The sequence below is a fragment of the Lonchura striata genome, chromosome 31 (genome assembly GCF_050655825.1).
Source record: "Lonchura striata isolate lonStrDom1 chromosome 31, ASM5065582v1, whole genome shotgun sequence".
Classification (NCBI taxonomy): Eukaryota; Metazoa; Chordata; class Aves; order Passeriformes; family Estrildidae; genus Lonchura; species Lonchura striata.
In genome coordinates this window covers 1,386,861-1,413,943 of record NC_140733.1, presented here as the reverse complement: position 1 = coordinate 1,413,943, position 27,083 = coordinate 1,386,861, and the positions used below count along the sequence as shown (strand labels likewise).

The 27,083-nt window shown below is 49.1% G+C and overlaps 4 protein-coding genes across 4 annotated transcripts; all 4 read left to right on the top strand.

The window, feature by feature from the left end:
• The first annotated feature begins 966 nt into the window (after window positions 1–966).
• LOC146764731 (uncharacterized) lies at window positions 967–6,923 on the top strand. Its single transcript, XM_085563628.1, is given in 7 exon segments — window positions 967–1,002; window positions 1,217–1,310; window positions 2,900–3,013; window positions 4,932–5,170; window positions 5,383–5,404; window positions 5,783–5,896; window positions 5,899–6,923. Coding segments are annotated over 7 exon segments (1,644 nt in total).
• A 16,594-nt stretch (window positions 6,924–23,517) lies between these two features.
• Window positions 23,518–24,318, top strand: LOC146764730 (uncharacterized). Its single transcript, XM_085563697.1, has one exon. The coding sequence runs from the start codon at window positions 23,518–23,520 to the stop codon at window positions 24,316–24,318; it is 801 nt and encodes a 266-aa protein (XP_085419823.1).
• A 482-nt stretch (window positions 24,319–24,800) lies between these two features.
• LOC146764729 (inositol 1,4,5-trisphosphate receptor-interacting protein-like 1) lies at window positions 24,801–25,340 on the top strand. The gene has a single exon (XM_085563701.1). The coding sequence runs from the start codon at window positions 24,801–24,803 to the stop codon at window positions 25,338–25,340; it is 540 nt and encodes a 179-aa protein (XP_085419827.1).
• LOC146764728 (inositol 1,4,5-trisphosphate receptor-interacting protein-like 1) lies at window positions 25,300–25,956 on the top strand. Its single transcript, XM_085563702.1, has one exon. It carries the CDS (start codon window positions 25,546–25,548, stop codon window positions 25,954–25,956), a length of 411 nt encoding a protein of 136 aa, XP_085419828.1. The 5' UTR covers window positions 25,300–25,545.
• Window positions 25,957–27,083: the final 1,127 nt, after the last annotated feature.

Below are 27,083 nucleotides of genomic sequence, written 5' to 3'. Positions count from 1 at the left end.
CCTCCCACATCCCTTCCTCTTCTTTTCTTTCCTTACCCCAGGCACTGAGCTGCAGACAGAGACCTGGGAGGACAAATCGCTGCTCAGAACCTCTGTTTTGAGGCTTTTTTGAGCAGCTCCACAGCATGGGAACCCAATGGGGAGGAAAAGCCCTGGAGATCCCACACAAGGAGGGGCTGCAAACCCAGCCCTGGGAGTTGTGAGGAGGTAAGAGCCCCTCTGTGCCTAGAAGGCAGCCAGAGATCCATTTGGCACTCAGAGATGGTAGAGATGACTCATGGCGGTCAGAAGCTCCACAAGTGCTTGGAATGTGGGAAGGACTTCAGCTGGAGCTCCGGAGATCAGACCTGATCTGGCACCAGGTGATCCAGATGGGGAATCAATCAGCCCTACAAGTGTGGGGAGTGTGGGAAGGGCTTTGGGTGGATCTCCATGTTCATCAGCACCACAAGATTCACACCAGGGAGAGGCCCTATGAGTGTCCCAAGTGTAGGAAGTGGTTTCTGAGAAGCTCCAATCTCATCGTAATGAGCCAAGGATCAGCTGGAAATGTATTTAGGATAATTGAAAACTGTGGATGAGTCAAGGGGACAGCTGGGAATATAACTGAGATAGTAGAAGATTTCGTATTTTAGTTAAGATTTTAAAATTAGTTAAGAAGCCAAGTTAGCTAGCAAAAATCACATGCCTTAGTTAAAGAGTAGCAAATATATTAGAAAAGTAAAGCTAGGAGTGACAGGGATAGATGTAGGAATTGCGAAGGAGCAGAGACCATAGAAATATCTTGCCTTAAGAATAATCAGCAGTTAGGAGAGGCTACCGTGACCAGCAGATCAAAAAGTCCTGCAAACTGGCCATGGGTGAAGAGTTTACCTTGAGGCGGACAGCTTTCTTCCTCCCTTACACCCACTCCCTTATTTCAAAATCCCAAAGACCCAGTTAAGGAAACACGATTGCACAGCCGTAATGGATATTCAGCTGATTATAATACGAAGCGGGCAGGTAATGATTATGTATTATGTGTCCTTAGAAACAGCTTGGATATGTAAAACCTTTCCTGTATAAATAGAAAGCAGGAGTCTGCAACTCCTTGCACATGTATTTGGAAATGATTCCATGTGTGTCCAGCACTGCAATAAAATACCCTTCTTTCCAGCTTTAATTAGTTGAGGAGTTGTCTGTCCATGCTTCAGTGCATCAGTGGATTCACACACAGGAGAGGCCCTTCTGCTGCCCTGAGTGCGGGAAGCGCTTCAAGCACAGCTCCAGCCTCGTCACCCACAGGCACATCCACACCGGGGAGAGGCCCGGTGAGTGTCCTGTGTGTGGGGAGAGATTCTCCAGAAGCTCTCGCTTGACCCAATACCGAAGGAGGCACCATTAAGGGAAGCCCTGCGAGCACCCCCGGTCCCAGTGTCACCCCCTTTCCTGCCCACAGAGCTCCTGAGCCAGCGGCGGCCGCAGCCGCTCCCCGTGGCCTTGCACAGGACCCCCTGTGATGGGGCAGGGAGGATTCGGGAGGGTTTGGGAGGATTTGGGGAGGATTCGGGGAGGATTTGGGGAGGATTCGGGGAGGATTCGGGAGGATTTGGGGAGGATTTGGGGAGGATTCGGGGAGGATTTGGGAGGATTGGGGAGGATTTGGGGAGGATTCGGGGAGGATTTGGGAGGATTGGGGAGGATTTGGGAGGATTCGGGGAGGATTTGGGAGGATTTGGGAGGATTTGGGGAGGGTTTGGGAGGATTTGGGGAGGATTCGGGGAGGATTCGGGGAGGATTTGGGAGGATTTGGGAGGATTTGGGGAGGATTTGGGAGGATTCGGGGAGGATTGGGGAGGATTCGGGGAGGATTCGGGGAGGATTCGGGGAGGATTTGGGAGGATTCGGGGAGGATTGGGGAGGATTTGGGAGGATTCGGGGAGGATTGGGGAGGATTTGGGAGGATTTGGGAGGATTTGGGAGGATTTGGGCCGTGGCGGGGCGGGTCCGGCCGGGACCCCTGGTCGCTGCGGGTCTGCCCAGCAACTGGTGAGTCATCAGCCGCGCTGTCTCTGATTGGCTGAGGGAAGGCGGGAGTAGGAAAAGGATCGGGAGAGATCCCGCCCCGAGCACCAGCACTGGCAAAACAGTCCCAGCCCGGGCACAGGGAGGGAATTTATTACCATCCAAATCACAGCAGGAGAAGGGAAAGAAATCTCTCCAACACCTTCCCCCCATCCAACAGGGATCACCCAGACCAGGGGTTATCAATGATGGAGAGTCGGGGGCATCTGAGTTGGGATCAGAAGCCAATTTTATTGAGTGTACCAGGTGTTTATATAGAGTTTCACTTGTATGGTGCTTATATAGGGCTCTGTTTTTGGTAACAATTTCCCATTGGTTACACTTCTTTATGACATCACATCATCTGGTAACATTATTTTATCACTATGTCTCACAATATGTTTCTTGGTCACTTCTTGCCCAGGGAGAATTTCTCTGTGTCTGTCTCTCCCATGGTTTCTGCTCAATCAGGCAGAAGAAGAAGAAGATATCAGGCCCCTTTATCAGTTCCACTGTACTTTCTGGTTTGTTCCCCATACCTCCCCCTATCTGTTCAAACAGAAATACATTCTTAAGTGATTTTTCTATTCATTTTTTCACACAATATAAAATACAAGGAATAAGCATAACAATACATAATATAATCCTAATACATATAAGCCTATTTTAACTAAATTTATTATCCATCCACCAAGTCTCCAATCCCCCAGAAGCTGATCTAGCCCTGTAAGCCCTGATACCACTGGATAATCATAACCATTTTCCCAAGGGCATAAGTCTGTTAGAGGTTAAACAGGTGCTGATGTGGTGGCAAGGTCCTGTTCACAAGGGTTCTCCTCCAATGTTGATGTTCAAGGTGAATCTTCAAGTGATGCAGTCAAAGAATCTCAAAACGCCTTCACATTGTTTGCTGGAATCCACTTGGAACCATTCTCTGTGGACATGCAAGCAAAACCTCTACCCCAGCCTGGTCAGAGAGAAAGCCAGGTAAACTTTCCTAGGAATTGTTCTGGGGAGTTTTGAGAAGGCTGAGAGAAAGAATTAAAGCAATCTTGCAGCTGGTGTTTTGAACAGTTGTTTTCTTATAAGATGTTTAATAAAGGGTGTTTCCTTAATTAGCCAATCATGTGAGGTGTGTTGATTAAAGGACCAGTCAGGTCTACCGGTGTTGGAGCAGTGTATAAAAAGAAATGGGTTCCTAATAAAATTAGTATTAGTCTCCTGGAGAGAGTTAGATTTTATGTGTCACCTGACTCTTGTTCCTGACTCAGTGGTGACACCAGGTGACATCAGGTGACCTAAGGATAAAGCCCCAATATCTTACCAGATCCTGGATCCTTCACTAAGGCAAGGGATTTTTCCTTTTGTTGCAATTGTGAATTACAATTAAAATGTCAAACAATCAGGGGTTGGGGTCCATCAAAGATCATTTCAAGAAGTTGAACACGTAAAAGGCTTTCTGCAGTCTCTCAGAAGGGTTGTCCTCTCTGGCCCCCCTTTCTATTGTACCAGGAGACGCTTGAGGGAGCCATGTTCAGTGACAGATTGGCCTTTTGAGGAATGAGGAATACCTGTTTTGTGCATAATTCCCCAAAGGCAAAAAAGGTAGCAACTCAGCAGGAAGTATAAGCTGGGCCATTGCCTTTACTTCAGGTGGTATACCCAGAGTTACAAAAGCAGCAGTGAAGTTCTAGAGACATCTTTAGCCGTTTTCCCTGAACGGGCTGATGCAATGTCTTGGTTTGAAAAGACAGGAGTCTGTGTAGGAAGGGAAGACCCTCCTGTGAAATGGAAAATGTAAACCCCCCTCCCTCCGAATTACCACAATTTCAAAATTAAAAGGCTCTCAAGCAAAGATATGGGAATGGGAATAACAGTTCTTTACTAGGAAAAAAATTAAATTAAAAAAAATGCAGTTAGTACAAACAAAACTAGTGATGGAGTCAGAAACCTGACACCCTGAGGAGTCAGGGTGTTGGTAATAGTCCAGTTAAATGGTGGCTGCTCCTCCTGGAGTGGCTGATGAAATGCTGCTGAAGTGGTGATCTCTAGAAGGGTGGAGTTTTCTCTGAAGGTCTGGTAGTAGTTGGGCCTGGTCTTCCTCTGGGAATCCAGCAGAGAAGAAGCTGCTCCTCGGGGAATCCAGCAAAGTGTCTGCCAGTGTCTCAAAAAGTGCTGATTTTATGCAGGTAGGAATGCTTGGCTCCTCCCTCTGGGTGGAGCATCTCACAATGGGATGATGTAACTTTACCAGTCATGCAGTGAGTCATTCAATGATCCATGAACAGAAGATATCTCCCCAGAGGGAGACATTGTTCTTGGAAGAGATAAGAAAACTGCCCAACCTCCAACAGATGGCAAATAGAATACATGCTTATCTTACAAGCCAGGACACCCCACATCCCAATTGTCCCCATTGTCCCCATTGTCCCCCCACTGTCCCAATGTCCCCAATGTCCCCGATGTCTCTGATGTCCCCAATGTCCACCCGTTATCCCTGGTGTCCCCCCAAATATCCCCACATCCCTGATGTCCCCCTTTTGTCCCTTATACTCCTGCATTTCCCCATGTCCTCAGTGTCCACCCATTATCCCCGATGTCTCTGATGTCCCCAGTGTCCCCTCCCCATTGGCCCAAATATCTCAATGTCTCCAATGTCCCCACATTGTCCCCATGTCCCCCAATGTCTCCTATGCCCCCGCACTGTCCCCATGCCCCCAGTGTCTCTCTGTTGTCCCCACATCCCTGATGTCCCCCCACATCCCCATTGTCCCCGATGTCCCCAGTGTCCCCAATGTCCCCCCACATCCCTGATGTCCCCACATCCCAAATGTTCCCCTGTTGTCCCCTATGTCCCCACACCACTGACGCCCTGTCCCACCCCTCAGTGTCCCTGTTAGTGTCCATGCGGACGCCGCAGACGTGGGCGCTGCTGGGTTTGCCGGGGTGGCTGCACTGCGCCTTCGCGCCCCCGGCCGAGCCCTTCATGCTGCAGTGGCTGCGGCACCGCCTCGGCGCCATGCGGCGCCTGCTGGCCTTCGACTCGGCCGCCGCCCGCCGCACCGAGGCCGTGCCGGGGGTGTTGCTGTTCCTGGGGGGCCACGGGAGCCCCCCCGGCACCGTGCAGGTGAGGGGAGGGGAGGGGCTGTAGAGCCCTGCGGGGACAGCGGGGGGCGCCACCGAGCGGGGGGGGGTGTCGGGTCCTCCCGGCCGCCAGGGGGCGCTGCTGGGAGTGGGCGGCCTCAGTCCTCCTGGCCACTGGGAGGCGCCAATGGACAGCCTTGGTCCTCCCGGCCACCAGGGGGCGCTGTGGGCATGGAACTGCTTTGGTCCTCCCAGCCGCTAGGGGGCGCCACTGGCAGTGGGTGGTTTTGGTCCTCCCGGCCACCTGGGGGCGCCACTGGCACGGAACAGCCTCGATCCTCCTGGCCGCTAGGGGGCGCTGTGGGCATTGAATGGTTTTTTGGAAGGTTTTGGGAGCATTTTTTGGGGTTTTTTGGGAGGTCCTGGGGGGGTTTGGTGGGTGATTTTTGGGGGTTTTGGGGGCATTTTTTGGGTTTTTTTGGGGGAGTTTTGTGGGTGATTTCTCGGGACTTTTTTTGTGTGTTTCTGGGAGGGTTTAGCAGGTGATTTTTGTGGGTTTTGGGAGCATTTTGGGTTTTTTTTGGGGGGGCGGTTCTGGGGGTTTTTGGGCACAGAACGGCCACGATCCTCCCAGCCGCCGGGGGGCGCCGCTGAGGCCGAACGTTTCCTCGGTCCTCCCAGCCGCCGGGGGGCACCAGGGAGGTGTCGCTGCAGCTGCCGCCGCTCTCGGTGTCAGACAACGGCGCCTTCGTCTGCTCCGTGAGCGCGCCCCAGGGCAGGTGCAGCAGGTGCTGCGGCTGCACGTGATTGGTCAGTGCCGGGAATGGGCGGGGCCGGGGCTCCCAGTATGTCCCAGTCCCTCCCAGTATGTCCCAGTCCCTCCCAGTACTTCCCAGTTCCCTGCCAGTATGTCCCAGTCTTCTCCCAGTATGTCCCAGTTCCCTCCCAGTTCCCTCCCAGTCCCTCCCAGTATGTCCCAGTCCCTCCCAGTCCCTCCCAGTATCCCCAGCTCACTGTCTCGTGTCCCAGCCCCTCCCCGGGTGTCCCTGCTGCCGTCCCGGCTGTCCCTGGGGCTCCCGGCCGAGCTGCGCTGCGACGCCGTCGGCTTCTTCCCGCTGGACGTGGAAATCCGCTGGGAGCACCGCGCCCATGGACACACCCGGCCACGCCCGGGGGACACTGAGGGGGACACTGAGGGGGACACTTTGGTGACCACCCTGGAGCCCGGCTGGGACGTGCCACACCAGGTCACTGTGGTGGTGGCGGGTGAGGGACACATGGGGACATCAGGGATGGGGTTTGGGGACACTTGGGGACATCAGGATCAGGTTTGGGGACACCTGGGGACATCAGGGATGGAGTTTGGGAAACCTGGGGACATCAGGGACAGGGTTTGGCCACAGCTGGGGACATCAGGAACGGAGTTTGGGACACTTGAGAACATCAGGGATGGGGTTGGGGACACCTGGGGACATCAGGGATGGAGTGTGGATGGTCTTGGGACACCAGGACTGGAGCTGGGGACACTGGGGACAGGGTTGGGGACTTCAGGAATGGGGTTGGGGACAGCTGAGATGGGGACACCTGGGATGGGGTTGGGGACAGCTGGGATATGGCTGGGGACAGCTGGGACGGGGTTGGGGACACCGGGGATGGGGTTTGGGACACTGGGGACAGGACTGGGATCTCCTAAGAGACATCAGGAGCAGAGCTGGGGACATCGGGGGGTGGCCAGAGCCACCAGGATGGGCTCGGTGCCACCCGGAGGTGTCGGTGCCACCCGGGTGTGTCGGTGACGCGTCCCCAATGTCCCCACAGGTGCCACCAGGCCCAGCATGGAGAACATGGCGGGGATGGGCCTGGTGGACATTTGGGGAGGTCTGGGGAGGTTTGGGGACATCTGGGGACATCTGGGGAGATTTGGAGACATTTGGGGAGTTTGGGGACATTTGGGGCGGTTTGGGGATATTTGGGGACATTTGGAGTTTGGGGACATTTGGGGAGGTTTGGGGACATTTGGGGAGTTTGGGGACATTGGGGACACCGGTGGGGTTGGTGGCACTGGAGGAGTTTGTTCCAGTTTGGATTTTAAGGTTCTTTTTTAAAGCATTGATTAAAAAACCCAAAGCACAAATTTAAAGTCATTAAAGAACCAATTACCCAGCTCCAATTGTTCACTGGATTTTTTTTAAAAAGCAATTTTTAAAAAGTTCCGTTTCCCATTTTATCGATTTTTCATCAAATCTTCGCTTTTGTCACGGGAGAGAGAGGGGCAAAAAAAGGAGAAAAAAATGGGGAAAAAAAGGAAAAAAAAGGAGATTTCCTTTCCCATTGTTCCTTCATCTCCACACATCCTAATCAATAGCAGAGAGTTAGCAATGATCAATAGTAGGGAGTTATCAATAATCAATAGTGAGTTGTCAATAATCAATAGCAGATTATCAATAATCAATAGCAGTGAGTTATAAAAAATCAATAGCAGATTATCCATAATCAATAGCAGTGAGTTGTCAATAATCAATAGCAGATTATCAATAATCAATAGCAGGGAGTTATCAATGAGCAATAGCAGGGAGTTATCAATTATCAATAGCAGGGAGTTATCAATAATAGCAGATTATCAATAATAGCAGTGAGTTATCAATAATCAATAGCAGATTATCAATAATCAATAGCAGTGAGTTATCAATAATCAATAGCAGGGTGTTATCAATAATCAATAGCAGGGAGTTATCAATAATCAATAGCAGTGCATCATTCAATCGGCATTTTTCACAATATTACAAAGAAATCAATCCAATATTATTTATTGATTATTGATTATTGATAACTAATTATTAATTATTAACCATTACAAATAAATTTATCCAATATCAACTATTGATTATTAATTAATCAATATTGCAGAGAAATAAATTCAGTAGTAATTACTAATTCTTTATTATTACCAGCATTGCAAAGAAATAGACCCAATATCAACTATTGATTATTAATTAATCAACACTAAAAATAAGTTGATCTATTATTAATTATTAAGGATTAATTAATCAATATTACAGATAAGTCTATCCAATCTTAATTATTAATTATTGATTATTAAGAATCAATATTACACATAAATTAATCCTATGTTATTAGTTATTTATTATTAATCAATATTACAAGGAAATCGATCCTATATTATTATTATTAATATTACAAAGTAACAAATCCAATAGTGTTAATCAATGTTAAAAATAAAATAATCCAATATAAATTATAAATTATTAATCAATATCACAAAGGAATCAGTCTATGTTATTAGATATTAGTAATTATTATTAATCACTCGATATTACAGAAACTTTTATCCACTCTTCATTATTATTTATTATTAATCAATGCTACAGAGGAATCAATCCAATGTCAATTATTTATTATTAATTAATCAATATCACAAATTAATAGTTCCAGTATTACTTATTAATTATTGATTATTGAGCAATCCACAGGAATCGATCCAGCATTAGTTATTGATTATTGATTATTGATCAGTATCACACAGGAATCGATCCAAAGCTCTTTCCCGTGTAACGTTTCCCGCTCGCCGCGAGCTCTGAAAGCGCCGATCGCGGGTCTGTAAAATCACAAACTAATCACTAATTACACAAGTTAATTAATAATAAACTAATTATTACACAAGTTAGTTAGTAATAAATAACTAAACAAGTTAATTAGTAATGAAATAATAATTATAATAGCGATAAAATCGGAGCAATAAAAACGTGGACAATGAGGGTCAGGACACCACAAGATGATAAAAAATGAAGAATTTTGGACACCCAGGAGTGTTCTTGGGCACTGTGAAAACACCGATCAGTTGTTCTTGAAATGTTAAAAGTTTATTAATAATAAAATAGTTATTAAAAATATAAAATAAAAAATTAAAATAATAAAAATAATAAAATTAAAATACAAAATAAAATCAGGGTTATCAAAATCTGGACAATGACATTTAGACAACCACAAGGCGATAAAAAGAAAATCATTTTGGATGCCCGGATGTTTTTGGGCACCGTGAAAAATGCCAGTCTGGTTCTTTAAAATATTTTAAAAATTACTGATTCAAACAAGTTAATTAGTAATAGAATAGTTATAAAAATAGCAATAAATAGGAGTAATAAAAATTTGGACAATGAGGGTCAAAGCACCACGAGATGATAAAAAATGAAGAATTTTGGACATCCAGGAGCTTTTGGGCACTGTGGAAAATAACAATCAGTTGTTTTTTAAATTTTAAAAGTTTATTAGTAATAAAATAGTGAGTAAAAATAAAAAAAGTAAATAAAATCAGAGTAATAAAAATGTGGACAATGAGGATGAGAACACCACAAGATGATAAAAAATGAATTTTGGACATCCAGGAGTTCTTGGGTACTGTGAAAAGCACCACTCGCTGGTTTTTGAAATTTAAAAATTTACTAATTCAAAAAGTTAATTAGTAACAAAATAGTTATAAAAATAGCAATGAAATCGGAGCAATAAGAATCTGGACAATGAGGGTCAGGAAGATGACAAGACAATATAAAGTGAAGAATTTTGGACATCTGGATGTTTTTGGGCACTGTGGAAAACACCAGTCAGTTGGTTTTTTAAATTGTAAAAGTTTATTAGTAATAAAACAGTTAGTAAAAAAACAGCGATAAAATCAGAGCAATAACAATGTGGACAATGAGGTCAGGACAGTGACAAGACAATAAAAAGCGAGGGATTACGGCCGCCCGGATGTTTTGGGCACTGAGCTGCCAAAACCACGCCTTGAACAAGGAATAACCCAAAAGCAGCAGCCTGTTGCATATTCATCGATCTCATGCATGATGCATAAATCCTGTCCAGCCACAGAGCCCGGAGCAGTGGCAGCCTCTTCTCAATCCCGCGGCGCCCGCAGGGCTGAGCGGGGCACGGAGAGTGAATTTCCTTTAATCAGGGAGCCCTTGTGGCAGCACATTGCTCTGCCTCCCAGCATTTTCCACAGAGGAGCACAGAGGGAAATGAAAGAGAAAATTTCTGTTTCTGCTCCTTGTTTTAGCATGTGGAACGTGTTTGGAGAATTGTTTAACAATTTGTTACCCAAATTGTTGTGGGGTGGTTGCTGGGTTGGGTTCTGGTGAGGATCGTTTGAGCCTGGGGCCAATCCAACCCACCTGGGGCTGGAATCTCAGAGAGGGTCACGAGTTGTGAGGAGTTACATTTGGGAGTTAGAAAAAGCGGGTTTGTAGTTTAAGTGTCTCCTTTAAACAGTATATTAATAGAAAAAGCAGGTTTGTAGTTTTAGTATCTCCTTTAAACAGTATATTAATCTATATTAGTATAGTTGTAATAAAGAAACCATTCATCCTTCTGAGCTGGAGTCAGGCATCGTCATTTCTTCCCCCCGGCCCGCCTGCATTTACAATAAGCTGTAAATTCTTTTTCTCTGGAAGATTTTGGTGTCCTGCGACTGCCAGCCCAGTGCAAGTACCGCATTCCTTTCTTCCCACACACAGAGTTTCTGTTTTAACCACAAAAGCTCCGTTTTAACCACAAATCTACATTTACCCTACCATTAAAATGTTAATACAGCACTACTAATCAATGTAACATAATGCAAATCCTATTCAATTTAATACCTGCAAAAAGCCAACCATAAAATATGCATTTTTCACAGAGGACATCCCGAGGCTGCTGCAGGGACAGCGATGTCACCACTGTGCCGTCATCGGGGACGGTGACATCATCAGGGACATCGCTGCTGGCACTTCTCCCCCCTCCCCTCCCCACGCGGGATTTGAGACAAATTCGGGGAATTTTCTGGGGATTTTCATTGCAATTGTCCCAAATGCTGATGGGAGTTCCTGGGGTGACGTCACTGGGGACACTTGGGGACATTCTGAGGACGCTCTGGGGACACTGATGGGGGTGGCGGTGGGTCAGGGGCTGAATGAGCCCCTCGGTGCCTTGCAGCAGAGCCGGGTTATAAATGACAATAGAATAATCAGCTTTTGAAATTCTGTATTGCCTTCTGCACGTTGTTATTGAGCACGAGGATTTTGCTGTGGTACTTGATATTGATATTGATTACTGATAATTCCTTGCAGCTGCTCGCTGGTACAATAAAATCAATCCGTTTATGTGTGCAGCATATAACAAATTTACTGCTAGAGTAATAAACAGATATTATATCTTAGGCCTTAATATATTAAAAATAGATAAACATTAAATAGATCAATAATAAATACTGGAATAGAGACTATGTAATGTTAAAATGCTTTTGTGTGACTGACTCAGGTGTAAAACAATTCAGTTGTTTCCCACATCTGTGGACCAGCCTCACCAGGTGATACCAGTGACACAAAGCTCAGAAGAATTTATGAATTTATCAGGGGGCCTGAAACAACAGCATGGAACCATGAGAAGAAATCAAAAACATCGACTTAATCTACAGAATGTCCTGCAGACAAGTCAGAGGTGAGACCCAAACACGAGTTCCTGGGACACACAAACCTCCCGGGAGTGTTTGAATAATGTCAAAACTCAGGAGTGTGTTCGTGGCCCTGCAGTGGAACCGGATCCGGAGAACGAAGGGTTAAGTTGAGGGCGAGTTCTTTGGCCAGCCCCAAAACCCTTTTTTACCCCTGATTAAACTTTGTTTAGTAATCCCTTAGTGAACTTTGTTTTTCACACCCAGCTGGGATTTGGGGGGGCCGGGGGGGTCCCTGGACAGCCCCCGCTGCTGAGCACTGACCCCCCCTCACCGAGCACCGGGACCCCCCAAAAACCGCATCCGCACCCCTTCAGTGCCCCCGACCCCCCCGAGCACCGGGCCCGGACCCCCCTTTGTGCCCCCCACCCATCACGGGGGTTCCGCCCCCTCCCCTTTGACCCCCCAGAGCCGCGGGACCCCCGGGAACAGCGCCGGGACCGGGGGGGCCCAGGGATGTGAGAATTGGATTCGTAAAGGATTCCCAAATCCTGGCAGAAAGCTCACACTGCCTTGGACTTGTCCATGCAAACTCTGAGATTTTATTGTGCCAACGAGCAGCTGCAAGGAATTATCAATAATCAATATCAGTATGAGCACCTCAGCAAAATGCTGGGAGTCAATAGGAACCTGCAAAAGGCAATAGAGAAGTGCCAAACCCAATAGAAAAAGCAGAAAAATGCAAAAGGCAGCAGGGGAATGCAAAAGCCTTCTGAGTGCTCTCACAATGGCCCCAGGTGCGGCTGGTAACGTCATCCCAGAAACTCCCATCAGCATGTGGGACAATGCCCATGAAAATTCCCAGAAAATTCTCCGAATTGGTCTCAGATCCCACGCGAGGAGGGGACTGGTGACGCCAGCGCTGTCCACCAGGATGTCACTGTCCCTGATGGCATCAGAGCGGTGCCATCGCTGCAGCAGCCTCGGGAGATCCTCCACGGCTTTTTGGCACCGCTGGGCCAGGGCGCGCCTGCTGGGCCACCGGGGCCGCCGGAGCCACCACAGGGACTCAAGAGGAGGTCGTGGATGTCCCCAAGTGTCCCCAGCAGGTGATCCTTGCCCAGGCAGGCACTGGCATCCCACAGCTGCTCAAACTTGGCCACTTTGGCCACCAAGGCCTCAGGGACATCGGGGGACGCCTTCTTTGTCCCCTCCAGGATGGCCTCGATGTCCCTGAGCCGGCGCTGCAGCTCCTCAGGGAACCACCTGCCTCCTTCACACTCTTCCACCAAGCGCTCCAGCGGCCCCAGGGCCACCTGTGCCCAATGTCCCCTTCTGGTGGCCACCATGGCTTGGCTGCTGGCCACCACGGCCTCTCCCACGGCCTCGTTGGTGGCCGCAGCCACCTGGCCTTGTGGGTAGCCCTGCTGAGGCCCTCTTTTCCCTGCCCAGGGCCACCTTCAGCTGCTGGGCTGTGGCCACCAGGCTGCTCCCAGCTGTCCTCCTGCGGGTGGCCACGTTCTGCAGGTCCCCGGCCCGGATGGCAGCGATGGCCGCGTCCCAGCGGGCGTCGCGGAGCTCGGTGGCATCCCAGGCCAGCAGGGCCCGGCTGTCCTCGAGCCTGACCACCAACTCCTGCCAGGCCCAGCCCGCAGCTCTCACATCGGCCCAGGTGGCCCCTGGGGTGGCCCCAAGCACGGCCAGGGCCCGGCCCAGGGAGGGGACACCACGGTGGCCCAGGGAGGTGACACCGCCCTGCTCCAGGGTCTCATGGAGACTCCAGGTGAAGTTCCTCAGGTTCCCGTGCAGGGACTCTGGGGACATGAGCTGCTGCTTGTCCCTCTGTAACCCGGTCACGGTGGCTGCCACCTCACCCAGGGTGGCACCACATTCACCAGTGACTCTAGCTGGTACGGGTACACCTGGGGAGGGGACAGGGGAGGTGTCAGGGACCTGGTGGCACTTGTGGCCTCCTGCGGTGGTCCCTGTGTCCTCCCAGGGTCCCCTTTGTCCCCTCCTGAGGGCTCTGATGTCCCCTCTGTCCCTTTGTCACCCCCTCATCCCCTCTGTCACACCCCTGCCACCCCCCACTGTCCCCTCTTCTTGCCCAGGGAGCATTAAACTGTGTCTGTGTCTCCCACAGTTTCTGCTCAGTCAGGCCTCAGATATCGGGCCCCCTTATCAGCTCCATTGCTTTTCTCTCTGTTTTATTCTCCATACGGGGACACCAGGGCTCTGCCCAACAGGGGTCACTGGGGATCATCCAGCCTGGATCCTCCCATGGGGAATGGAGCTGCAGGAGCACACCAAGCTCTTCCCTCGCTCTCTTCCCTCACTCCAAGCTCTTCCCTCACTCGGGGCACTCACAGGGCTTCCCTTAGTGGTGCCTCCATTGGTGTTTGGTCAAGGTTGATCTCTGTGTGAAGCTCTTCCCACACTTCCCACACTCGTAGGGCCTCTCCCCGGTGTGGATGCGCCGGTGCACGGTGAGGTCGGAGTTGTGCTTGAAGCCCTTCCCACAGTCGGGGCAGTGGTAGGGCCTCTCCTCAGTGTGACTCCGCTCATGACTTAGGACATCGGAGCTGGTCCGAAACCTCTTCCCACACTGGGGACACTCGTAGGGCCTCTCCCCAGTGTGGATGCGCTGGTGTGTTCTCAGGTCTGAGCTCCACCCATAGCTCTTCCCACATTCCAAGCACTCGTAGGGCCGTTCCCCATTGTGGATAACCTGGTGCTGGATCAGGCCAGACATGTCTTTGAAGCTCTTCCCACACTTTCCACACTCGTAGGGCCTCTCCCCGGTGTGGATGCGCCGGTGCACGGTGAGGCTGGAGTTGCGGTTGAAGCCCTTCCCACAGTCAGGGCAGCGGAAGGGCCTCTCCCCTGTGTGAATCCGCTCATGTCTGAGGAGAGTGGAGCTTCTCTGAAACCTCTTCCCACACTCCCCACACTCGTAGGGCCGTTCCCCAGTGTGGATCCTCTGGTGCTGGATCAGGCTGGATCTCCAGCTGAAACCCTTCGCACATTCCAAGCACTTGTGGGGCTTCTCCCTGCCATGAGGCTTCTCCACCAGCTCCGAGCTCTGGCTGGATCTCCGCCCGCCTTCCTGGCTCAGGGGGGCTCTTTCCTCCCCGCAGCTCCCTGGGCTGGGTTTGCAGCTCCTCCTCCTGCAGCATCTCCGGGGCTTTTCCTCCTCCTCCATCCAGCCAAGCCCAGGGAATGACAAATTCTGGTTTGGGGAAAAAACAAGAGGAGAGCACCTTGGACTGGAGGTTCCTCCTTGCACAAGTTCATCTCAGGAAGTCATTGCGAATCTTGTGTCTGTAAGAACCTCCAAAGCACCAAGATTCAGCCCAAAAATCCCATAAACTTCCAAGACACAGAACAAAAACACCCCAAACACCACAGCTCAGCAAATCCTCCTCCAAAAGATAAAGATTCAGCTGCCACATAAAACCAAAGCACCAACATTTAGCCCAAGAAAACTCAGAAACACCAAGATTCACCCCGTGAAAATCGTGGATCCCCCTCCACAGTCACCTGCTGCATGTGGGGGGAGCAGCGATCCTGGGCTGAGGGAGAGGCTGCACTTATAAGGAGTGGTGGAACCTTCTGCTGCTTCCTCTTTCTGCTCCTCCTCCTCCTCCTCCTCTTGTGTGCCTGCTCTTCCTCACACTCCTCTTCCTACTGCCATTCCTCCTTATCCTGCAAAATCCCACCTTCTCATGCCACCTGCATCCTTTGACCATTCTGTTCCTCAAGCCTGCTTCTCCTTCCCTTCTCCTCCTGCCCCCAGGCCCAGCACCCACTGCCGGCTCCCTCTTCCCCCCAGCCCCACAGCATCCCAGCGCAGGGGCAGGGATGGAGCTGGGGCAGGTCGGGCTGGGGCAGCGCTGGGCTCTCGGCCGCTCCCGCCCGCACTCGGTCCCCACTGCAGCCGCTCCCGCCAGGACAGCGCGGGGGGGCCCGGCCTTGGCGCTGCCCCACTCCCACCTCCCCAAATTCCCCTCGCGGGGCCATGGGGCCGAGGGGGGGCGCAGGTGGGTCCAGGTGGGGAACGCGGGGAGCTGCGAGTCTGCCTGGCAACTGGTGAGTCATCAGCGCCGCGGGCTCTGATTGGCTGAGCTCTGCCCGAGCCCTGGGGCTGCAGCACAGAGGGGACACCCTGCTCCAGGGGGGATGTCCCACAAACGGGGGACCCCATGGGAGGAACAACAGGAAAGTGTCTTTACAAACAGATGCTCTGAAGCTGCTCGGAGATAGGGCCAAATAACTTTTATGTTAGGAAGTGACAGGAGAAGACATCGGTTTCAGAAAATTTTACTAATTGATGACACAGACTGCTGCTCAGCCAAGGTTCTGCTCTATTCATGAACTTCCAGAAGAACAAGACTTAACAGAGCCATGAATATCGTTTGCTATATGAAAGCATGGAGTATATCAAGGTGGGTATGTAATAGGTGGATTGGGAAGTCTGTACCTCCCAAGTACTTCAGCCAATGGGGAAAGCAGAGGGAGATGTGGCCAGGAGAATTAGGATGAAAAGGAAGCTGTGTCCTCAAACAATTGGAGAGATCCCATGAGGACGGTCCCCTAGTCTTTCCCATTTTTAAGAAATAAATTATTTTACAAGATTCGTCTCTCTGCTCTGTGGACAGAATCCTCTGCTGATGTCAGTTTTTCTGCACACCCTGGGGCTCATCCCGAATTCCTTCCACCCTCCGGGGCTGTGGGCAGGAAGTGCAGCTGAAGGTGCCTCACCAACTTTGGGTGATCGGCTCCCTTGGCTGGCGGCAGCACCGAGGATTGATTGGGGACCCGGGAGTGACCAGGAGACAGACGAGTGACACATCAGGGGGTCTGTGAAGAGTCAGCAGGGAGAGAGCACTGAAAATCTCATCAGTGAGTGCCCTGGGATCCTCGGGGAGTGAACATGGCAGGGCACCCATGGAGGGGAGAAAAGGGAAAGCCAGGGAGGGTCCTGGACAAAGGGATGATGATCCCAAAATGTCTCTGAAGGGTCCCCTGGGAGAATGTTGAGGTAGTTTGCATATTTCCCCAGAGGTAATTAAGGACATGGACACCCAGGGGGGCAATAAGGGAAGGGGAGAAGGGATTTGGACAACAGGGGATGGATGGGGTTGGTGTGCTGGGAAGGGATCGGGTGAAGAGGAGTGTGCAGGAATATGGTTCAGGCAAGAAGCAGCAGGAGGAATCGATGTGGTAAGAAAAAGGATGATGGAAAAGAGGAGAAAGAGAAAAATACAGAGGACTGAGATGTTTTTCAACAGGGTCTTATCCTCACATTTGCCAGCTGATCCAGATCCTTCCATTCCCAGTTTCCAGGAGAGGAAAAGCAGGAGGTCAGGATGCCAGGGGTTTCTCTGCGGTGGCAGCGGCAGCACCGGGCGCAGAGGTGCGGCACCGGGAGCACGGGCTGGGGCCTGTGGGGAGCTGCGGGGCCGGGCCGGGGCTGTGGGGCAGCCGGGGCTCAGCGCCGGGCGCTGCCTGACCCCACCAGCCCCGGGCAGGGCCGGCAGTGGCCCCCGGCCCCCAGGAGGCTGCGGGACGCCCCGGCCGCTGCCCGGCCCCGGGGAGCTGCCGGCCCTGCCCGCCGGGGGGGCCGCCTTTGGACACTGCGGCAGGACAGGCACCGGCTCTGCCACACGGGCTGGGCAGGGACCCTGAGCACAACGGGGAACACAAAGGAACAGCTGGGAAATGCAGGGTGCACATGGAAGGATCAGGATTTGCTGTTCAGGATTTCGTTTGGGTCCCTGCAGAAAGGAAAGGTTTTGCAGAAAGCTCAGCAGCTCTCAGAGGATGAGCACCCACAGGCAGTGACCGGGGCTGCAGGAGTGGCAGAAGAAGCCCTGCAGCACTTGGGCACAAGGGCACAGCAGCTGAAGGCAAGAAGGGATGAGCAAAAGGCCAAGCTGAAGGCAAAGGCCATGGCAGAGTTCCCTCAGCCCCTGAGGGATCAACCCCAGGGCCCAAGGGGGCCCCAGCACCCAGGGCATGACGGGGTCGGCCACAAGCACCTGGCAGAGGCATTGCCCTCCTGGCCAGGGCAGAGCCCACCCAAACAGCCCCTGGGAAGGAGTCAGGGCTCCAGCTGCAGCCCACAAGGACACTGCAAGCACAGACAGCAGCACCCTCAGCAGGAGCAAGTCCACCCCTGCATGGACATGGATTGTCAGGGCTCTCTGAGCTCCCATCCCACCGAGGACCCACCACACTGGAGCCCTGCACAACATTCAGGCTGGGTCTGCATCCAGAGGAAGCCTCTCCTGATGGACACAGGGGCCTCTCCATCCACTCTGAATATTACACCTAAAGGGGGAAAATTGTAAAGGAGTGTTTTCATTATTAAGGGAATAAATGGGAAAGCTGAGCTGGTATCAATCATTTGTTCAATCGCTATTAGGAGCTGTGGGGGATAGGTTTGAAATAAACTAATTTCTTTTTCTTCCTACTCTGATTGTAATTAACTAGGAAGGAATTTGATGGTGGCATTGTAATATTGTAAAAGGTGATACAGAGGCTATTGCTGCTGTACCTTTGTGTCAAATGTCTGGCAAGGCCTGTGCTGAAGGGAACCCAGAGGTGTGGGCAGCCCCAGGGAAAATTTGATGTGGAGCCTCTCCAAACTACTTGGAAGCAACCAGGACAAGTGGTGTCTAAAAGCAACACCCTGTTCCAGGGCAGGGAAGGAAGGGCTCACAGCCTGGTATGGAGTCCCTGCTAAAGGCAGGGCTCTTGGAGCCAGGGATGTCTCCCTACAGCACTCCTATCCTGCCAGTCAGGGAATCAGATGGCTCCAATGAGGAGGACAAGAACAAGTGGTAGACAAAGCCCCAGTGAAATGGCTGAATTTCCTGGCTAAAAATATCTTTTGAGTATTGGGGAAAAAAAAAAAAACAAATGGTAAATGGTGGAGAAAAAGGTTAAATATTTGGGAAATACTGGGACTGAAGATTCCTGGTGAATTGACCCAGAGAGGCACTGGGCAATCTCAGAAGTAACATTTCCCTGGACCAAAAAGGAGCTGAGACAATTTTGAGGATAAATAGGGAATTACACAGCCTGGATTGAGGATTCTCTGTTCCAGCCAGAACATTGTAGGACTTTTTAACCTCAGACAGCCTCCATGCTGTGGTATAGACAGGAGAAAGAGAGCAAAACTTGAGAAAATGAACAACCAAAAATATTGATGCCTCAGCTCTGTCTCTTCCAGACTCAGAAAAGAAATTGGAATTGTAGGTGAATGTTCAACAGGGCCATGCCAAAGGAATCCTTGGGCCAAAATGTTTCACCCAGTGGCCACAGTGGCCTCATTGTCTGCAGAATTGTGCAGCCACAGCTTCAGCGGGGACCCAGGACCAAAACCTGATGACAACAGGATCTCCAACTGTTCCAGTCTGCCATCAAGTTCAAGCTTTGATAACCAAAAGAGCCTCGCAATGGATGAGCAGTGCTCGGTTATTACAGTGTGAAACTTGTTCAGTGGCACAGGAGGATTCAGAACTGAGGACAGGGGAAGGGTTTAACCCAGCCTCCTGTTTGAACAGCCCACAGAGGGGCTGGGAAGAAACCCAGCACTGCATTCAAGTGACACAGCTCCAGACCCAGCCTGGGGGAGGTTCAGGAGACATTGCCTGGCCTCAGGCAGAAAATGTCTTTGTGGATGGCTCTTCAAGGGCAGCAGAAGGGAAAAGAGTTCCAAGACAGGCTGTTATTGAGGAAAGGGTATCAGACAAAGCGCAGGTTACCCCCATGGTCAGCTCAACCGGCACAGCTGTGTGTGCTTGTAAGAGCCTGGCACTGAAATGCCCTGAGCAGGAAGGCTTCAATATCTTCTGGTGACACCATCTCACCTAACAGGGGGGCAAAAGCAATTCTGACTGCTCAGCAACCACTGGATCACTTACTAAGGCATTTCTAAAAGACATCATTCCAATAAAAGGGACTGTGGAAGCCATAGACTCAGAGAGCAGAACTAATTTTGCAGGAGAGTTCCTCCAGGGGGTTATGGCAGCTTTAGGAATACAAATGGGACCTCCAGAACCCCTGGCACCCCCAGAGCTCAGGCTGGGTACAAAGAATGAATGGGGATAAAAAGAAACACCTTTAGAAGCTGGGGATTAGATAGTAATAGTTTCAGCAAGTTTTAGAATGGATTTTCTCAGTGAAGATGGAGTCTCCAGCACCCTAACTTTTGGCTATTTATGGAGAAGGCACTGCACATAACAGCTGAGGCTTCCAAAGTGGCTCAAAGTGCAGATGTCTGTTTAGAATGGTGAAGGACATAGGTATGATTCACTAGTAACTTTCAAATACCTGCTCTAAAGCTGGAGTTACTCAAAGAAGAGAGAACTACTTCAACACTTGTAAAGAAGCACCATTTTTTCCAAATCTAATTTTCACATGTAGCTGAATTTTTCAAGAATTGTGTTTTTTATCATACTATGAGTGCAAAACAATCTATAAGAAGTGTTTAAAAACAGATTGTTAACAGGAAAAAGTGATCAAAAGATCTATTTCCTCTTGTATTAACAATTGAAATATGACTGAAGAAGGGATCAACTCTGCAGTCCCCTGAACCAAACTCACAACTTCTTTAACAGCATGCTCAAAGTTTTCTATACTTCAAGCTTTTCTAGAAATTTCACTTTCTTAATTTCTGCTGTTTCTGTAGCCCCAGACCCTGTATAGTTTATACCAGCTGCATTCTACAGAAGGGATACCCAACTGAGGATACAAATTGCCTGCTGAATGGCCTTCTCTGACTCCATGCTGTTACTTTTGGCCTCAGATGGCACAGAAAATGCTCTCCAGTTGACTTGCTTCCAAATGCCAAAAAACCCCAACCCCCAAACTTTTAAACATAAAACAGAAGGAAAGCTTAATTATTTGAGTTAAAATAGCACTGCAAAACAGTTATTCACAAATATAGCAATAAAAGTGTTATAAAAGATGTGCCTCCTGATACATAAAGATATCCTGAAGAATGATTTTGTATTGTTTATATACATTCAAATTTAGTTTTCATCTTTTTTACTGAAAACTGCGTTTTCATAGACAAACAGAATTTTTTCCTATAACTGGATATCTGCCTGGCAGACATAAATGTTTCTGTCAAACTCACCATTCTGCCATGGATATCAGAAGACATCTTGGAGTGACATGGACAGGGTTTTGCTTCCTTTATTAATGTTTCCATTCTTTGGTTCTCACGTGACCTGTGTCATTTCTTTATTTAAATTCAGAAGCTCTTGCCAGAATACTCTTTCAACTTTGTTTGTAGTCGCAATGCAAGAGGTCTGCAACTCTTGCTTTAATTTGGGACAGGATTTATTTCTTCTTGTAACTGAAGACTAATGGCAGACATCACCTTCCTCATTTCTCCTGAAGTAATGCCTCAATTCTCTGTCTGGGTTAGCTGGCTAAATTATTTCCTTTCTAAATAGTCAGGTTCTGCTCTGTATAGAGAACTGTGACTTTCAGTGCTTAATATAAGCAAGCACTGAGAGGAGGGATGTACTGAGAAGACTATTTTCTGCGAGATACATATAATATCCTTTCTGCTCCATGTGTTCCTGCTGCAGCCTCAGTTGTAGCTGCAGGTCCAGAGTTTGATAAGGATTTAAAAAATGTTGGTCACCACTTAGGGTCGATTAGACTAGCAATGTCCAGAGGTTTAGAAATTGCATCCTGTAGAAAAGGAGTTTTTCCTCAAAAGCCTGTAAAATGTACAGGGTCACATAGACCAGAAACCTCATCTTTCCCTTATGTCAAAATGGCTCCTAGCTAAATTTCTGGGACCCTCTATGCTAAAATAAGAGAGGTTTGTCAAAGTAAAGCTAATAGTGGCAAAATTCCTTAGCCCAACAAATCAATTGAAATGTCAAGTGCAAATTAAGGATCAGAAAGGAGAGAAAGAAAATAAGAGGTAAAAATAGTCTAACAGAGGCTCCTGACTTAATCATATCAACAGCTGAAGTTAAAAGGTTAGCAGAGGTTGATCTGACTGTTAATGTTTTCTCATCATTTTGTTTATGAGAAAGAAGAAGGGAAGAAGCCTTCCATCCCTGGTATCAGGTTAAGTTCCTCTGCTTCAGTGGAACAACTCAGTACTCCAAATATAAAAGCTCCAAAGAAGCTCACACAAAGATGTTTGTCTCGAACTGTAATTGGAGTAGATCCATTTGTTTGTGTAATTGCCACCATGGTGGAAATCTGTGCTTCTCTATTTGTGCAACTGCAAATATTTTCTAGGAATGAACCATCTGAATTTTAATATCCCATAGATTCAGTGCAATACAGCATATTACAATATCTTGACCTTTTCAGTGTTCCATAAATTGATTGTCTGGTTGTTCCTGTCCCTCCTCGTTTACAGGCCTGGAAACCTTAGAAGAAGAGGTAACATGGCTATCTCTGAGTCGTATCTTTTATATTTATCAGCATTTCCAGAATCACACTTCTAGTGTCTTGAAGGCTTGACAGAAGTTACATACTGTGTGCCTGAGGTGCAGTAGCATATAAAATCATGCCAGAAAAGGCAGGGATGAGTGCCACAGGCGGGCTCACAAGGTTCACCACAGGTGGTCCTGTTGAAGGTCACATTGGTTGACCAGCATTGTTATAAAATTGTGATCTCTCCAGTGAGTTATTCTGACAGCCAGATAAACCCCAGCTAAGTAAATATCATGGACAACCTTCAACCAACCAAATGTAACTGTTTAATTAATGTGCTTTTCCGAAGTAAATTAAAAAGCAGAGGGAAAATGCTTCTGGTCTTTAAAGGATGCATAAAGCAGAAAATGAAAGATCTGAATATGAAAGGGAGAGAATCCTCTTAAAGCTGAGGATACAGCAGTAAGAAAAATTATTATTCATTTGCAGACATCACCTCAAACTGATGGACTAGTGAAAAGAAGATACAAATTTTAATAACTGCAAATGTTGGAGTAAGATGCAGAGAAAGAGCAATTGCCACTTTTTCATTGCTTGTCTTCCATCAAAGAAGGGAGAGGGGAAATTCACATTTGGTAGTGTTTATTACAATTATTATGCCCTCAAAAAAAAAGAAAAAAAAAAAAGCAGCCAACCCCACAATTATAGAACAAAACAGAAATGCTCTGAGGTGGCTCAAATTCTTCCTCTGAGACTAAACGCAGATATTTTTTCTCAAGATGCTTTTTCACTTCCAGATGTGCCTTCAGGTCCAACATGTGCCTTGAGGTAAATTCCTCTGCCTAGTGAGTGTGCAGCTGAAGAGGCTATTACTGTTTTGGTAGCTTCCTACAAGCATAGCTCAAGCCATCTCATCTGCCCCTTCCAGCAGCAGCAGAAAGAGGTGTTGAGGTGTTTTGTCTCAAGCGCAGAACAGAACAGGATGCAGATGACATGCATCACCTTTTGAAGTCTCACATCCAGTCTGGGGTAGGGGGAGTGCCGTGTGGCTGTGAGACAAACTACATAAGAGAGCCTGAAACGCAAAAAAAGACTTCAGTTCCTTTCTTCTCTGCATCGGGGCCATGATGAGTTCCATGACCGGGCTGGGACGGCGGGCGGGGCTGGCCTGTGATGCGCTCTGGGCTCTGTGACAGCACAGGGGCCGTGTCACAATGGGGGCAACTATAAAAGGCCCCAGGCCGGTGCCGCTGCCCCAGTAGAGCCTCGGCAAGCGGTGAGTACACAGCAGAGGGGAGAGGGGGCTGGAGGAGGGCTGGGACAGGAGCGCCGGTCCCCGGGGCTGCCCCGTCTCCAGGGCCCAGCGCCGGGCGCAGCGCCTTGCTGGGGCCGCGGGGCGCGCGGGGCAGCGGTGCAGCCTTGCCAGCTGCCGGGGGCCCTTTCCTTCCTGCCACCACATCCCTGCCGCTCCTGCCCCTCACTGCCTCCATTCCGGCCCCACTGAGCCCCTCCCGTGTGTCCTCCTGCAGACCATGGCTTTACTGTCACTGCTGTTTGTGCTTGTGCAAAGCCTGATCCAGTACCCCCAGACAGCTGGGGATGGGCTGGATGAGGCCACGCGCCAGAGAATGCGGGAGCGTCAGGAGCTGCTGGACCGTGAGATGGCCCGGCTGATGCAGGAGCTGGAGCAGGGGCCCCTGCAGCAGCAGGATGAGGGCTGGGGAGCCATGCTCTTTGGTGCCCTGCAGCAGTGGCCATTCTGGGTTCTTGCTGGCATCCTGCTTCTCTTGGGCCTGTGGCTGGGCTGCAGGAGAAGGAGCTGTGAGGCCAGCAGCAGCAGCAAGGACCAGAGCTCCCGCAAGACCTTGGGAGATGAGAGAATAACTGAACAGGAAGAAGACACCGCTGATCCAGAGGAAGGTGAAGAAGACAGAGATATGACTCTGGAGGCAGAAAACAGCGGCACTGAAGATGACAGAGAAGGCAGTCCTGTGGCTGCAGATGATGGCAACAAGCATGATGCCATTGAAGACAATTATGATGTGAAGATGAAGGAGGACAGCGATGTCAACAGTGGCAATTATGATGTGAAGGAAGACAGCGATGTCGACAATGGCTATCACTTAAAGAAAGAAGGACAGAGTGATGGGGATATGCCAGGAGACACTACCACTGAAGGAAATGAAGAAGAACCTGGCAATGTTGCTGGAAATAAAGAAGATCTAGAGAAGCAAATAAAGAAAAAACTAAGGATGTACAGGTGGACCAAGACAAGGACACTGGAAAGGAAGAAGGAGAAGGAAATGAAGAAAAAAACAATAGTGTTACTATAAAGGCAGGCAAAAACACTGATGTAAATGAAGGTGAAGACAATGTAGATGGAACAGAAGAATACATGGATGTGAAGGTGCAGGAAAGCAGACGTGCCAATGACCAAAGAAGTAAAGACTGGACTGGGCAGGAAGATAGCAATCAATGTGGGAATGAAATTGCCCATAGTGGTTTTCCTGCACCTGAGGAAGTAAATAAGGATGTGATAGCAGAAGATGGCAATGATAGAAACAAGGATGAATAACAGGCTGATGTGAATGTGGAGGGAAACAAGAATAATGATAGACAAGAAGAGGAACAAGGTAATGTGGCTGCCAGTGAAAAAGGTGGCAGTGATGGTGGCAGGGAAGAAAATGCCAGTGGTGGAATTGAAAACAGAGAAGACACCCAAGATGCTGGGAATGAGAAGGACATCCTTTTAGTGGATGGTATAGAGTGGCCTGTGGAGGACCTGGAGAGAGGCTGCTCAGTGACAGCTGAGCTGATGGAGAGCTTCACGTGTGTCTTTGTGTACAGCGTGAGCAATAGCTTTGATCCGGTGCCTCGAGTAGCCATCGGGGTGGGCAGTGCCTTTGAGGGCTGGAGCCCCCATGAGTGGGATGGGGTGTACCGTGTGCTGGTCCCACTGAATCCCCCGCCAGGGCACACCTTCCACCTAGAGCCAAGCAGTGCAGGGCAGACGGCAGCAAGGACCTTCAGCGTCCGTGTGGAGCTGGTGTGCACGTGTGAGAGCGAGCAGCTGGGCGAGAAGCTGTTGTGCCTCCTGCACCACTCGCAGGAGGAGCTGCGGCGGAAGCAGAAGCGCAGCCTCCTGGAGACACTCTGCACCGGCTCCTACCTGGATGTGGAGAAAACCTCCCGCTGGTTCTTCCAGATGGTGAGATGCTCGTGGCTGCATGTGCCTCAGTCATACTCATGGCACTTGGTGTTTCAGCCCTGCAGCCGGTCCTGCCAATTCCTGCTGAGCAGAGGCAAGAGGACCCTGTCAGTGGAGATGCTTTTTTGGGTGTGCCAAGGGGACTGACATCTTTGTGGTCAACCAGCCCTTAGAGGCCCAGAAAGGCAACTCCGGTAACCTTGTGAGCAGTCAGCCTGCCAAGGCCAACATCCTCACAAGAACAGCATGGCCTGAGACATTCGCTGTGGCGGAGGCAAAATTCTTCCAGCACATTGCCAGGCAGATACCATGTAAGAGGTTGCACCTGAAATACCTGCAGCTCTTCACCTGCATGCTGAGCGGCACAGGTTTTTCCAACTCTAACTGGAAGACTCTGGTCATGCATGTGTTAAACATCTTACCGCCGGTCTACTGGCGCAGGAAGGAATTTCCACTGCGGCTGTGGGACATCATGGCATACATACAGCTCTGCCTGAAATGGAAACGCCTGGACCATTTTGTTCTAGGCAACGAGAAGCTTCCTGCAGAGATCAGCTTGCCGCCAGCAATGCAAAAGGTTGAGCCACTCAACCTCTTTGAGTACCTGGCCCGAGATCCAGATGCCCACAGAAAGGCAATGGAGGCTTATGCTCAGCTGCACTTTCGCCTCTGGATGATGCTCTCCAACACTGAGAAGAATTCCCTGCACAAAGCTCTGATGGAGAAGTTCGCAGCTGATTGCTGTGACGTCGACTCTTTGTGATTGTTGTATTTGTCCGTGGCAATCCTGAAGCTGCTTTCCTGCTCCTGTGAAAGGAAGATGGTGCAGCACATGGTTTTGTTGTGCAGACACTTCCGTGAGTGGCCTTGCCCTTCACTTTCCATTTGCAACAGTGCTGTTGCCTAAGTCAAGGAGGCAGAAACGGGCTCCACCTGCACATCCTTGCAGAAGAACAACAGTGAAGCTGATGGAGGTTGCTTGGAATACCTCGAAGACAGCAACCTAGCCTATTAGGGACTTAATGTAGTTATTTAGTGAGTTGTAGTTTTAATTAGACTTGTTTCTTAGCATTCATTCCAGAGGCCCTTTAGTGTTGGCAGTATATAACTATTTTGCAAAGCTACCCTTAGTGTAGAGAAATAGAGTTTAGACTAGATTAGTTTAAACCCTTAGTTTAGAGAATTACCCTTAGTTTAGAGAATTCCCCTAGTTGCTTGTCTGCTTTTAAATAATACTTGAATATCTATGTTTGAGAAACTAATAAAAGAAGTTAAGTTTTTCAAATTGCCTGAAATGCGTCATTCTTTGTACGTAACCCTCTATATCTTTGAGAATGTCCTTCCTATACCTCTATCTGAAATAGACTCTTTGCAAACAGAGATGTTGGATATATTAAGTATGCTGTCTCTTGAGCATTTCCATAGAAATGCTTGAAGTTTGAAGTGAAAATGACCTGAAATGCCTGAAATTTTGCAGCAGAGTACTCTTGAATTTTTTTAGCAATCTTTGGAAAGATTGCTGAAGTTTTCTTTACACAGTCACTTTTACAACTCCTAGGGAACAATTTAGTCCTAAAAGATTGAGCTACCCTTCAGTAATAGCTGCCCTTCAGCAATATCTACATATATATGTGTGAAGAAATAATAAAAGAAGAAAAATTTCTCAAATTGCCTGAAATCTGTCCTTCTTTTTATTTGACCCACCATTTATAGCAGAAAACAAAACAGGTCCTGATAGAGGCAGCTAATTAAAGGAAGAAGAAGAAGCTTCAACTTCTGAGTAAAAAAACTACAAATGAACACAGTGATAGTTACAGCATGGTCACACTGTCTAGGTGTGCTCTAACCCTTGAGATGTAGTGCAGCAAATTTGAGTAAAGTAGCAGTGTC